Raw genomic sequence first — 12881 nt, 5'->3', positions numbered from 1 at the left:
GAAGAATGTGCAAACTCCACACAGTCAGTTGCCCGAGGCTGGAACTGAACCCGGGATCCTGGTGCTGTGAGGCAGCAGTGCTAACCACTGTGCCACCGTGCTGCCCCTGACTTACAAAACAACTTTTTGTTCAGGTTAGGTGCAAGTTCTTTGTAGATGAAATTAAAATTGGAGCTTATTATCTATACCTGTAGCTGGAAGAAGGTGAAAATGAAGAGACCAAGAAATTGATAATTTTATTTAAAGCTATATCTCTGCTCCTAAGGTGTCAGTGAAAATCATTGATACACTTTAATCATGAACCAAATACATTTCGTAACAAAAGTAATTGAGATTTTTTTAAACCAAGTGGCCTTTGCTCCTGCTTTCTTAGATTCCTGTGCAAAAATGTAATCTAACCTAACCGTGTTTGTTTTTCTCTGGTGACAGTCCAGGTTAGTTACCCTGTCGCTAGGAAGCTGTGGAGTTTATGCTCTAAGAATTGGAATCTGGGAATTTGACTAATTGTACTATTACAAAAACTATTGTTGGTTTAAGTGTATAATGGGGGAGATGGTGGCCTGGTGGTATTTTTGCTAGACTTAATCCAGATGTAGGTAATGTTCTGTGGACCTGAGTTCGAATCCTGTCATGGCAGGTGGTGGAAGTTAAATCCAATAAAAATCTGGAATTCAGAGTCTAATGATGGCCATGAAACCAATGCTGACTGTCAGGATTATCAGGTTCACTAATGCCCTTTTAAGGAAGGAATTTTTTTCATCCTGACTTGGTCTAACCTACATGTGACTCCAAACCGAGTCACCGTGACCAAGTCAGGTTGACTCTTAACTGCCTTCTGGACAATTAGGGATGGGCAATAAATGCTGGCCCAGCCAGTGGCACCCACGTTTTGTGAATGAATTAAAAAAAAACAGAAATAAGCTGTTTTTGGAGTCAGTTAGCTCAGTGCTGCCAACTGCGTGGGTTCAACTCCCACTGGCTGAGTTTAACATGAAGGACTCTCCTTCTCAACCTCTCCCCTTGTGTGAGGAGACTCTCAGGTTAAACTACTGCAGCTCTGTCGCGGAGAGAGCAGCCCTATTGTCTGGTAAGGCACTAGCAACTTTAACATTCCTACTATTTCTTTTCTAATAGCTTTGTATTGTGCTGGTTTATTTAGCCCATGCATAGTGGGGCCCTATTCTGAATCTATCAGCAATGGCTTATAACTTTGTAATTGACTTCATAGACTCTGTTCTTCCTTTGTTTTAAATTCTGAAGTAGGCTAATGTTCAAAAATTTGACCACTGGAGGTAGGTATTGCTGGCTATTATAGCATTTATTGTACATCCTGATTGCACTCCAGGTGCTGGTTAGCAGCTGTTCAAAAAGACTGTGGCTGTGAGTGTGGGAGGGAGGGAGGGAGGTATTCCCAATAGTGCTTTCAACAAGGGAGTTTCATAATTGTGAGAATTTGATGCCATGCAGCAACCAGGCAGAATTCAAGAGAATCTGTCCTGGAAAACTGTCTAATAGAATGGAATTATAAAGTGAACCAGAAGCACTAGAAGTTCTTAAATTTAAACAAGCAGAAGTTTCAGTTGGTTAGAAAACGAATTTTTGAAATGCTCCCAAAGGAAATGAGTCATCCCAAGGGCAGCTTTGGTCTGTGTTCCCTGGGGTTTGTCACCCACTGTGTTCCTCTTGCAAATGTGACAAACTGTCAGTCATAGTGGGTAGGTTGCCACAGCAAGTTCTTGGAGGGTAGATGGTGAGAAGATTTTTTGCCCTCTGGGTTCACATGCTAAATAAACCGTTGTCCATTTAGGGCTAAGATGAGAATAAATTTCTTCTCTTCAAAGGTCTCTGAATTTGAAATTCTACTAAATCTGGATGCTTAGCTGTTGAGTATAATTCAAAATTGAAGGTGAAAGATTTGTGCACATGAGGGAATCGAGGGATATAAAGGTTGGAAGGTGGAGTTGAGGTAGCTGATTAGCACGATCTCAAATGGCAAAATAGGCTTGAAGGACCAAATGGCACTATGTCTTGTGCTCTTTCATAGGTGAACCACATTCCATGTTGACTAGAGTCAGGGAAGATGATTTGACTTTGAGCCATTTGACTTGTGTAACAATGAGCCCTCCATTGTCAGAAAATTGAAATCCAAATTTGTGCAACACTGTTCAGTGAAGCCTTATTCGCTTTAAATGTCATAAGCCAGTATGGCAAAGGTTACAATGTAGACAGTATGTGCTGTATCGTAACGACATTCTTATCTTTGCCTTGTTAATTAATTCGTGAAGAAAAGCACTGAGCTTTTTAAATACTAAAGCAAATCACTGACCAAATTTCAAAAAACAATGCCATCAATGATGGAAATCCTGAATTAACAAAAAATACTGAGCAAGTCATTTATATGAATGATCTGGATGTGAACATAAGAGGTATAGCTAGTAAGTTTGCAGAGAACCCCAAAATTGGAGATGTAGTGGTCAGTGAGGAAGGTTACCCCTGAGCACAATGGGATCTTGATCAGAGGGGCCAATGGGCTGAGGAGTGGCAGATGGAGTTTAATTCAGATAATTGTGAAGTGCTGCACTTTGGAAGGGCAAATTAGGACAGGACTTGTACACTTAATGTTATGGTCCTAGGGACGCTTGGCCTGGACAAGTTGGACCAAAGGGTCTGTTTCTGTGCTGTACATCTGACTCTGACTCCCAGTAAGATAGTGGAGAGAGAAAATAGGTTAGCTGTTCAGGTCAGTTATCTATCTTCAGAATACACTAGAGATGAATTGTTTTACTGCAAACCAAGTTGGATAAGAAATGACGGGTCCAAAGGAGGTCTAATAGCTGTCTAGTAAATGCAGGCAACCATGGGAAATGTAGCATAGATAGAAAAGTAACCCCCGTAGGCAGGAATGACAGGAGAAAGCTGAGTAGACCTCTGGGACTGTAGGCCTGCATGTTCTCTAATCTCCGCAGATATGGTGTCATCAGTCTCCTTTGTCAGCAGGTGCCTTCTGAGAGAAAATGGATAGTTAAAAGGGTTAAGTTCGGGCTGTTCAATTCAATGCTATTGTTGCAGAAGGCTGTGGTGTTTAAGAAATATGTTACTTTCTCCAGCTTGCAGTGCACTTCGGTTGAATAGGATCAGATTGAGAGATCCGAATAGAAGTGGGACCCCTCCTTTTGTTCTGTACAAACCTTTATTATCATCTTTATTTTTGCACTGTCACCATGACAACCATTTAATTATATTTGCCCTCCTGCCCATCACAGACCTCTGTCTCTTGTTTTCCTGACTCTCAATGTGCTTTGGGAAATCTGGAGCATCTCTTGATTGTGATGAATGGTCAATGACCTGAAATGTTTCCTTATCCATTTGCTGCCTGGCCTGCTGAGTATTTCCAGCATTTTCTGTTATTTTTGAAAATAAAAAGATTGACATTCTCCACACCTGCATCCGGTAATGCTATAGATTTGACACTTGGCTAGTGTGATGGCAGAGTTTCATTCAAAACCTATTTATATAGTGGCATCGCTAGAATTAAACATTTAATTAAGTGCTTCACAGGACAATTTTGAAACCAAGTATGACAGCAAGCCATATGAGAGATTTTGTCAGATGACCTAAAGCTTGGTCAAAGAGATTGTCTTTTATAGGTGGTGAGGGACAGGGAGAGGAGTAGAGAGGACGTCCCAAACTTGGGCCTCGACAAACAAAGGTATGGCCACCACTGTTGCAGCAATTAAAACTGTGGATGTATCAGGGGATTATGGTGCTGGATCAGTTTTAACAGATGGGGGAAGGGGTGAGGACACTGGAGACATTTGAGAGCAAGAATAAGAATTTTGAAATGAAGACTTTGCTTGACTGGGAGCCAGGATGGTGAGAGTACAGGGGTGATAAGGGAACAAGAATTGGCCTGAGTTGAGACAATTGGGTGGCTGCAAGTGTAGAGTTCAGAATATCGGACACCAGTCAGAAATGCAACAGAACAGTCAAATCTAGAGATAATGAAGTCTTGAATAAAATGATCAGCTGCAAATGAGCTGAGCAAAGTAAGTCTTGATGATCGAGATGGAAACAAGCATCCTTAGTAATGGGATAAATGAGTTTGTTTCATTTTAAGTGATATTCTTCATGGACCCAATTTCAAAACAGCATGAATTAACGTCTGTGGTATGCTGCTCTGTCTAGTGATCTAATGATGTGAATTTGAAATGATTTGAATTTTGAAATGGCTGGCAGAGCCCATGCTTTTAGTACTAGAAGGAAAAATACCTTCTAATTCCTTGTGGGATGTTTTTCAAATTGGGCATTTTCAACTGAAACTTTAGCCTTTTAATGTACTGATTTACTAACCACTTCTAATCTAGCTTAAGTGCTAAGTGCATGAAACAGTGTTTTACATAAGTGAATTTATTAGTTGTCACCCTGAAATGCAGTACCTCTGCCATGTTTAGAGGGAAGGGATGTGTATGAATAATTTAGTATTATTTCCAGTTAGGAGTGTGACTCTGGATTGGACAATGTTATAAATCGGTACAGTAATGGCTGATTTTGTTCCCCTCCCCACCATTCTATCAAGATCAGCAGACACAGGAAAACTACAAAACATGAGCGTCACTTTCACAATGTTTGAGTGGAATATGGCTGGAATGTTCTGCGCATGACATCTGATGACATTTTGCATTCTGAGAACATATGGCAGCCATGCATCCTACTTTCGGCTTGTGGATTTCTTTTTGCTGGGTTTTTGCAGTCATATTAAATATGAGAAGTGAATCTTCAGGCTGGATCTCTTACCTGGATTAAACCAAAACCCAATTCAGTAGATGAAGTTGTCTGGACATGTTTCATAGCAACATTTACAAGCAAGTTATTGAGCTTCGGCAATGCAAGACCAGAAAGTTGACTTGTAGCTGTGCCCTTGTTAAGTACCTACCCTTTCTGTTATGCCAGTCGTCCAAAGAGTCAGAGTCGAGGCTAAGGAAACTAATTTTCTTAGCAATGACCTTAGAAATACAATAGAGCAGTCTCAAGATGGTCTCTAAATTTCATTTGACAAGTCAAAATATTGAATGGAACAATACAAAGAAGCAGGAGCCCAAACCCAGTTACTTTGCAGTGAAGAAAACAATTGAAATGGGTGTTCATGTTTTGGAAGTGGAGCAAAAGATGATCTAAGTGCTTATTTAAATTGACCACCACTGATGGTCCTAAATATTTCTCTTTAATGCATCAGTTAATTTTAACTGCACTGAATTTCATAAATAGACTACTGTATAAATCTTGACTTTCGTCGCCCCTGCTCCCAACCCTGCATTGGTTCTGGTAAGCTCGTTAATTATATTATTGTCACCATATGACAGGGCTTGATATGTTCTTGAAGCTATTTGTTTGTTTGTTACTATATTTGTGTGTGAATGCTAATTGTTCTGCTCCCAAGTCTTTTCTGTTGGAATTCCATGTGATCGTGTATAATTAAGATTAATTATTAATAGATATAATTTGCAGTTTGAGGTATAAATTAACCTAACCAACTCCTGCTTGAGCGAGGCATATTGTTTCTTAAATTTGTTTGAACTGCTCATTCTGCTTAGTTTGTGAATAACAGAACAATATAAACTAAGCCATTTTAGTTATGTTTTATGCAAAGTAGTTGTCAGAACCTAATCCTTCAATTAGGCTTTATTGAAGTGCTGATCAAGATTTCATCCACAGTAAATCACAGCCAATAATCTTGTTTTACAGTGTACAGACAAACTGGAGAGAGACAGACTTATTATTTTTCTGAACAAACTGATTCTTAACAAGGTGAGAAAGTATCTAATTTTGAAAATGTCACTTGGCTTTTTAAAGAAAACCTTGAATTGTTTTTGTGCAAGTTGATTGCTTATGGGCTGCGATGTTTTGCAACTGCATTAAATAATCAATGTAATCCAAATCATTGGATTGAACATCTGGAAACTATAATTTGTTGCAGAAAAATGTTAAGGAAATCATGGATTCCACTGGCGTGAAAATCCTTGTGGACTTGCTTACTCTTGCACATCTCCATACAAGCAGAGCTACTGTTCCATTGCAGGTATGCATGATTGGTTAATTTACAAACATGTTTTGAAAATGTTTGAAGTGTTTGAGAAATCATGCTGGTAATGTTTATTTTCAGAGCAATGTTATTGAAGCATCACCCGATATGAAGAGAGAAAGTGAAAAAGAATGGTACTTTGGAAATGCAGACAAAGAGAGACTCGGTCCTTACAGTTTTGAAGAGGTATGTTGTACTGATCTCTCAAATGCATATCATGTCTGAATCTTATCTGTAGTCACATTCCTAACACTGGTGTAAATTCTTTACAACTTCGTCATAGTACAGTGATTGCTCCTTGGGGGTTTCCTATACAAGGCAAATAAATGTTGCTGCACTCGTTTTGAATGTAAACGTGTTGATTCCAGACCCAACACCATGTGTGGTCAAAAGCACTTGGCTCCCTTTGGCACTAGTTGCAATAAAATTGAACCAGCTGAGGAATTTGTCTTGTTCCAGTATTTATAATTTTCATGAATATTTTCTCAAGCACATTTAAAGGGAAAAAGAGCTAGTTAATAAAGGTGCTTAAAATTCATTTTTTAATGTTTTACCTCTTGGAAGTCTTTCTCTTTGTCACGTTTTCCCCTTGTTTTGGCACTCGAGGTAAATTGTCACGACTTAGCATAACACATTTTTTTGTTACAATCCGTATAGTACTGCTTGATGTTTTGATTAGATATTTAAAGTTTAATTAGCTTGTTAATTAACTTTGTGTTAAATAGCTTAGAGCTGGTTGAGTTCTAAAGGATCTGACTGCTCTCTTGAGCCAATGTCAAGTGCTGAAGAAACGATCAAAAGGAAGCCACAATAGTGTCAGTTGAGGTGTTTAAGTGTTTGTGAAGGCAGTGCCCTCCCTCCTGCTGCTCCTCTGAATTGTCCGTGCAACTGGATTTTATTTTTCAAAACAATGAACCCTAACTTCAGTCACTGCTTATCAGCATTGTGTTTTTGTTGCCACAGGTTTAAACAATATCTTTTCTGACCTAGATGCAAGAATTCTGGAAAAAGGGTGTATTGACGCCAAAGACTCGTTGTTGGGCACAGGGCATGGATGGCTGGCGTGCACTTCAGGCAATTCCGCAGCTGAAATGGTGTCTTTTAGCTCATGGACAGGCTGTGCTGAATGAGACTGACCTTGCTACTCTTATTCTAAACATGCTTATTACCATGTGTGAATATTACCCCAGCAGGTATGGAGGTATCTTCATTTGACATTTATTTTAGAGAATTTATTTAGAAGGGCACAGACCTAGTTATCAAAATAAACGGTCATAGGTACGGGAGGAATTAAAATTATGATTGCAAGATATCCAATTGAGTAAGCAGAGTTATTAAGAATACAGAGACTGAAGCGGGAATAAATGCAGGGAAAGTCGCTGATGATAAATGTGAAGTAATAGTGGCATAAATAGTCCCCTAAAGTGATATTTTTGAATGATGGAACAGAAATATGGCTGTACATAAATGAAAAGTATAAATTGATTAATTGAGAGACTTTTTCAAGGTTTTATAAAGAATTTAAATATAAAAGTGATGTCAAGTTGATAATGTTAGTTAAATCCTAGTTGATATATTGAATGATATTCTAAGCACTTCATACTTTGGTAAGATATAACGTTTGAGAAGAAATAAAGATTAATTACAAGGATACGATTAGTTATAGTTATGCCAAAAAAACCTAGAAATTGGAGCTTTAGAATGTTGATGGGAACTAATATAGATATTAGAATATTGAAAGTTTGTGATGATAAACCCACTGAAATAGTTTTGCTAATCAGCAGAAAATGTTTGCTTTTACATTTCATGACCACCACACATCACAAGATTCTATACCCAGTGAAGTATTTTTCAAGTGTATTGTTGTCATTTAGGTAACATGGCTGTCAATGGGCATATAGCCACCTTCAGCCAGAAGTGCCAGCATATTTTCATTGTAGTTGATTGTTATGCTGTGTTGATTTTCAAGTATCCCTGGTTCCCTCTGTCTCTGTTTTGAGGGAAAATGTGCCCAGTCTTCTGTGTTAAAGTCAATTACCATTCTGACTCCCACCTTTAGTGTCTTTTTATTTATGCCATATGTTCTGTGTTTGCTCCGAGCTGTGGATCATAATTACATTTTATTGAGATGAATGATAAATTGCTCTTGTGTCTGTAAAAGAGCTCTCGTTTTGATTTTTCTATTACGAAGTTTCTCTTTTTATTCGTTTTGGCTGAACCCTGTCAGGTTAGCAAAATGTTTCTGTTCATAGACTTCTGCAATTTGTGGAGGGAAGTTTTTTGTTTTAAGGATTGCCATAAGTTGTGAAAGAGACACTGATGATAAAATTATGCGGACAGGCAGTGGGGAGCTGGGCTTTAGGTGAAAGTGATTGCCGCACAGTAATTATATTACACATGAATGTATTCTTCAGCTGTGCTAGTGATATGACAGGGAAAAAAAATGCAGCCAAATATTGGCAATTGATGCTACTGCTTGTGGGAAACTTAAATAGCAAGTTAGTTATCAATTTTAAAGTTGTTTAAATAGGCATCAACAATGTTACCAACATAAAGCTGAAGATAAAGACAAAGGAAAACTGGAGAATTTTCATGTATCTGAAAGTACTTGAAGTGATGCTGTAATGTAAGTTATATACCACAGTATTTGTAAACTGTATTTATGCGTAAGAATGTCAAATGCTTTTCATATTTCAGGGATCAAGACAATGCAATTATCAGACCCCTACCCAGAATTAAGCGGCTGCTTACAGACAATACATGCCTCTCTCACATTGTTCAGGTACCCAGTTGTTTTTCCAAACAGTTCCATCTTTTTATTTTTGTTTCAACCCGTTGAGCAAAATTAAACTTAAAGAATATTGATTCGCATTGGTTCACTAAATCATCTTTATATTTTAGCTTTTGGTTACTTTTGATCCCATTCTGGTTGAGAAAGTTGCCAACTTGTTGCACCATGTGATGCAAGACAACCCACAGTTACCTCGCCTTTATCTTACTGGTGTGTTTTTCTTTATAATGATGTACACTGGTTCCAATGTGCTTCCAATTGCAAGGTAGGAGCATTATCGAACGTTCTGCTAACAGGAAAAGAATATTGTTCTATACGTGTTTTTTTGATCTGGCCTGCAAAACTCTATGAAATTTATGAAACTTTTTTTCTTCTATTTAGGTTTTTGAAGTATACTCATCTGAAACAGGCATTCAGATCAGAAGAGGTCAGTATAAAATAAATTGCTTAGTGATTCAAGCTGCAGCCCCTCATGTGATTCATGTTTCAATCAATTTTTCTTTTCTATATTATTCCTTTTATATGAACTTGTGTTCAATCATTGCATTGTCTGCAGTTTATACTTAGTCTTTGCATGGTTAGTTGTCTTGTTTCAAGATATCAACTAGACTGTTATGTGGGGAAGTAAAGATCTTGGTTGCTGAGCTTTCTAATTTTCCAGCCCTTGTGCTTCAGGGTAATTACATCCTAATGATGCTACTCTATTTCATAATGTGTGTGATCTTTAAGGGGCATGTAACAACTAGTATAAACAATAGAATACATTTCTTCAATTGGCAGTATAATTATAAAACTTGGCATTATTACTTGAAACCCTTAACTTTGTTTTATGCTACATAGTGCTATAATTATTGATCAAAATCTATTTTTGTGCATCTTTCTTACCAGCATGAATAAAACCATCAAAGCTAGTTTAGTCTGGGTAACTAAATTGCATCTAAAAGGACCTTTTCTAAGGTGGCATTTGTTACCAGCTTCTATTTCATGACAAATCTGAGCCTGTTTACTGTAACATCCATGGTGCCCACAAGTCCTCAAAACATTTTTAAAACCATGTTTCTATTATTCCCACCATATCATTCTACAAGGCTGTTTGTGCTTGTACCTCAGCAACCTTATTTATTACTGTTTTAGATAATATACTTATTTCACTTATCTTCCTCCTTCACCCATACCACCTGATATGGTGGTACCACCTTCTGTTGTAGTACCCAACATTCACTCCTTACATGCACATTATCCCTGTCTTCTATTTTTGCATTTGGATTCCCATTTCTCCTGCTATATAGGTGAACGTCCTTGTGCAAGCATTGGTCCCAGTCCTGTTGAGCTGCATCGTAAGCCTTTGACTATGTCCTTCCTGCCAGGAGCGAGTCTCGGAGGTCTCAAGAATATGAAGCCTACCCTCTTGAACTAGGCCTCGATCCACACTTTAATCCTTCCTATTTTCCTGTTCTATGTACATTGCAGTATGGCACTGGGCGTAATTCAGAGTTTACTATAAAACTCTGTTTTGTTACTTGACTCCTAAAAGTCTCACTGCAGGACCACAATATTTGCTCGTTATATGTTGTTAATCAGAGAGGTATTATAATTTCTGGCTCAGTTTATTGCACCTGCAACGGTGATCACTTTTTATACATAGAATGTACCATGCAGGTCTTCTGATGGATACTGAAATACTTGTCTGTCCCCTAACTGTTTGCTTGTTGGTGCTATGATCTAGACTGCATTCCTTAAAGATCCAATGTTGAGTAGCAGATTGAGAACAGCACAAACCCTGAAGCTTCCTGTCTTGTCCTCTGGTTGGCCATCCAGTTAATATCCTGAAGATGCCCCCACACACTCATGTACACATGTTTCTGGTGTCAGGACCTAGAATGTGGCATCCTGAAAACGTGCAGCCTCCCTTATTCTATGTAATCACTCCAGCTGCTTCTCAGACTTTGGAAACCCTGAACTCAAGCAGCTGGAGAAACTTCGTACACAAGTAGCTAAGCTAGTCACCTGAAGGTATCTCAAGTGTCCTGACATTGTGACGTGAAACAAATTTGCAAGGAATGATCCTGGCTGCCTGCTCGTGATCTTAACAAAAAAATTCTCTACTTAGATGAGACCTGGTACCAACAGCGTCTGGGATACTTTTGGGTCAATGTTATATGTGCTCCTGATGTAGGACTTGGGATTTTGGCTATTGTTTCTTCGGGTTACCTGTATTTTCACTGTTTAATATTATGACTGTTAGGTTATTCCTTTGTAATCTATTAATTGATTCCAATTCTTAACTTGGTAATTTTTGAGAAGATCCAAACACAGTATTGATCATGGTGCCTATTGATCATGGCAATTATGTATTCCAGCACTATTTCTAAATGACTTAAAAGCAAAATATTTCAGATGCTGCAAGTCTGAAACAAATCAGAAAATGCTAGTGAAACTCAGCTGATCTGTCAGTATCTGTGGAGAGAGAAACACAGTTAATGTTCCAAGTCTGATATGACTTATTTTGGAACTGTTCTGTAGTTCTGAATAAGTCATTTTGGAATCCAGGTTAATTCTCTCTTTCTGTCTTTGCAGATGCTTCCAGAATTCCTGAGTTTCTCTGATATATGGTGTATGTTCACCATTCATATGAGTGTGTTTAAACCCATTCTAGCATTTCTGTCAATTCTAGGCACAAACCATGTAAGCATCAGGGAATGTTACATTTGCCATTTCCATCATTCTGTCTCCATTCTTTGCAGGCAAAAGGGCAAGATCTAGTACAACGGAGTGTGCTGGGCCACATTTTACCTGAAGCAATGGTCTGTTACTTAGAAAATTATGAACCTGAAAAATTTTCAGAGATTTTCCTAGGTGAATTTGACACTCCAGAAGCAATTTGGAGCAATGAAATGAGGTATTAACTTAATTTCCTTTGCTGTCTAATCCATGAGTTTTCCTCATCATCTATCAATATTTTGAATTTGAAAATGTTGCTGAGTTGAAGCTTCTAAAATAAATTTTAGAAACTAATGCTTGGGACAAATGACCATATTTCTAAGCGTTTGACAAATGAAGGCCAAGTCTCAATATCTGATAGTAGTTTCATCAGGATGAGACAAATTCATTGGTAGCTTGGGCTAGTTATTTTAGTTATTTTGAACAATGTCAATATATCCAAAATTCTAGTGCAAGCAGCTTCCTAATACTTGATCAAGGAATCTTTTAATTAGACAGATTACAGAAAGCAAAAGCTGTCATAAATACTGAAGCATCACAGTTCAGAATAACTTGCATTGAGTCAGCTCACTGGTTGGAACTGTAAATGTCTAGAGAGTGATCTTTAGTGTCCAAAGTAGTGACACCAGATCCTTTTCATTACTGTGTAGCAATGCATCCACCTCACAACCTTGTGTCTTCTCGCCTGTATATGGTGCAATAATAGCTAAAGCCAACTGAACCCTTTCTAGTCTGGCACATTCCTTGATGCTGAGCAGATTTTTTGAGTATTTCTCTTCAGTAATTTTCTTATTGCCCCTATCCTAACTTGTTTATAGTTGGTTCTTAGCTTTATGATCATAAATTTTACATCTCTCATTCTTAGTCTAATCTGCTCTTCCATGGGCATGAAATTCAGGGTAAAACCTACTGTCACACTTGCACCTATGTTATGCTTATTGGCAAGCAGGGTCTACTTTACAATTATTTAGCAGTTCAATGTAGTAAATTATTGTTTTACCTTGTCCTATTGAAGCATTGTTTCCCAAAAGTAGGAATGTCCTGTTCATGTTGCCTTGATCACTTGTTGGAGCTTTGAACTTAAGCTGGCTTTCCAATAATGTAATACTTGCTGTTTGTTAGTGTGTTAAGCTATTTTATTTTCACATCTCTCCAATCTACCAAGCATATTTTTCAGTGTGAGAGAACTTGAATATTGTGACAGTGAAAAGTAGTTCTATCCAGGATACTCGGAAATTCAGTACTTTCAGCATTTTATCAGGTCACTTTGAAAAAATCTTAATCTTGCCC

The 12881-nt window shown here is 38.0% G+C and overlaps 1 protein-coding gene across 6 annotated transcripts in view; it reads left to right on the top strand.

The window, feature by feature from the left end:
* Positions 1 to 12881, top strand: part of LOC122564494 (dnaJ homolog subfamily C member 13) — a 150592-nt gene that overhangs the window by 82446 nt on the left and 55265 nt on the right. For all 6 annotated transcript variants that reach the window (XM_043719456.1, XM_043719454.1, XM_043719455.1 and 3 more), the window contains exons 26-33: positions 5743 to 5805; positions 5975 to 6076; positions 6161 to 6265; positions 7070 to 7272; positions 8777 to 8861; positions 8981 to 9135; positions 9252 to 9297; positions 11615 to 11769. In XM_043719456.1, the coding sequence (XP_043575391.1) occupies positions 5743 to 5805; positions 5975 to 6076; positions 6161 to 6265; positions 7070 to 7272; positions 8777 to 8861; positions 8981 to 9135; positions 9252 to 9297; positions 11615 to 11769 (914 nt within the window). The remainder of the gene's footprint in view (positions 1 to 5742; positions 5806 to 5974; positions 6077 to 6160; positions 6266 to 7069; positions 7273 to 8776; positions 8862 to 8980; positions 9136 to 9251; positions 9298 to 11614; positions 11770 to 12881) is intronic.

This window comes from Chiloscyllium plagiosum, chromosome 29 (assembly GCF_004010195.1).
Source record: "Chiloscyllium plagiosum isolate BGI_BamShark_2017 chromosome 29, ASM401019v2, whole genome shotgun sequence".
NCBI classification, from domain to species: domain Eukaryota; kingdom Metazoa; phylum Chordata; class Chondrichthyes; order Orectolobiformes; family Hemiscylliidae; genus Chiloscyllium; species Chiloscyllium plagiosum.
The sequence above is the reverse complement of the archived record's forward strand: the minus strand, read 5'-3'. Positions and strand labels throughout refer to the sequence as shown.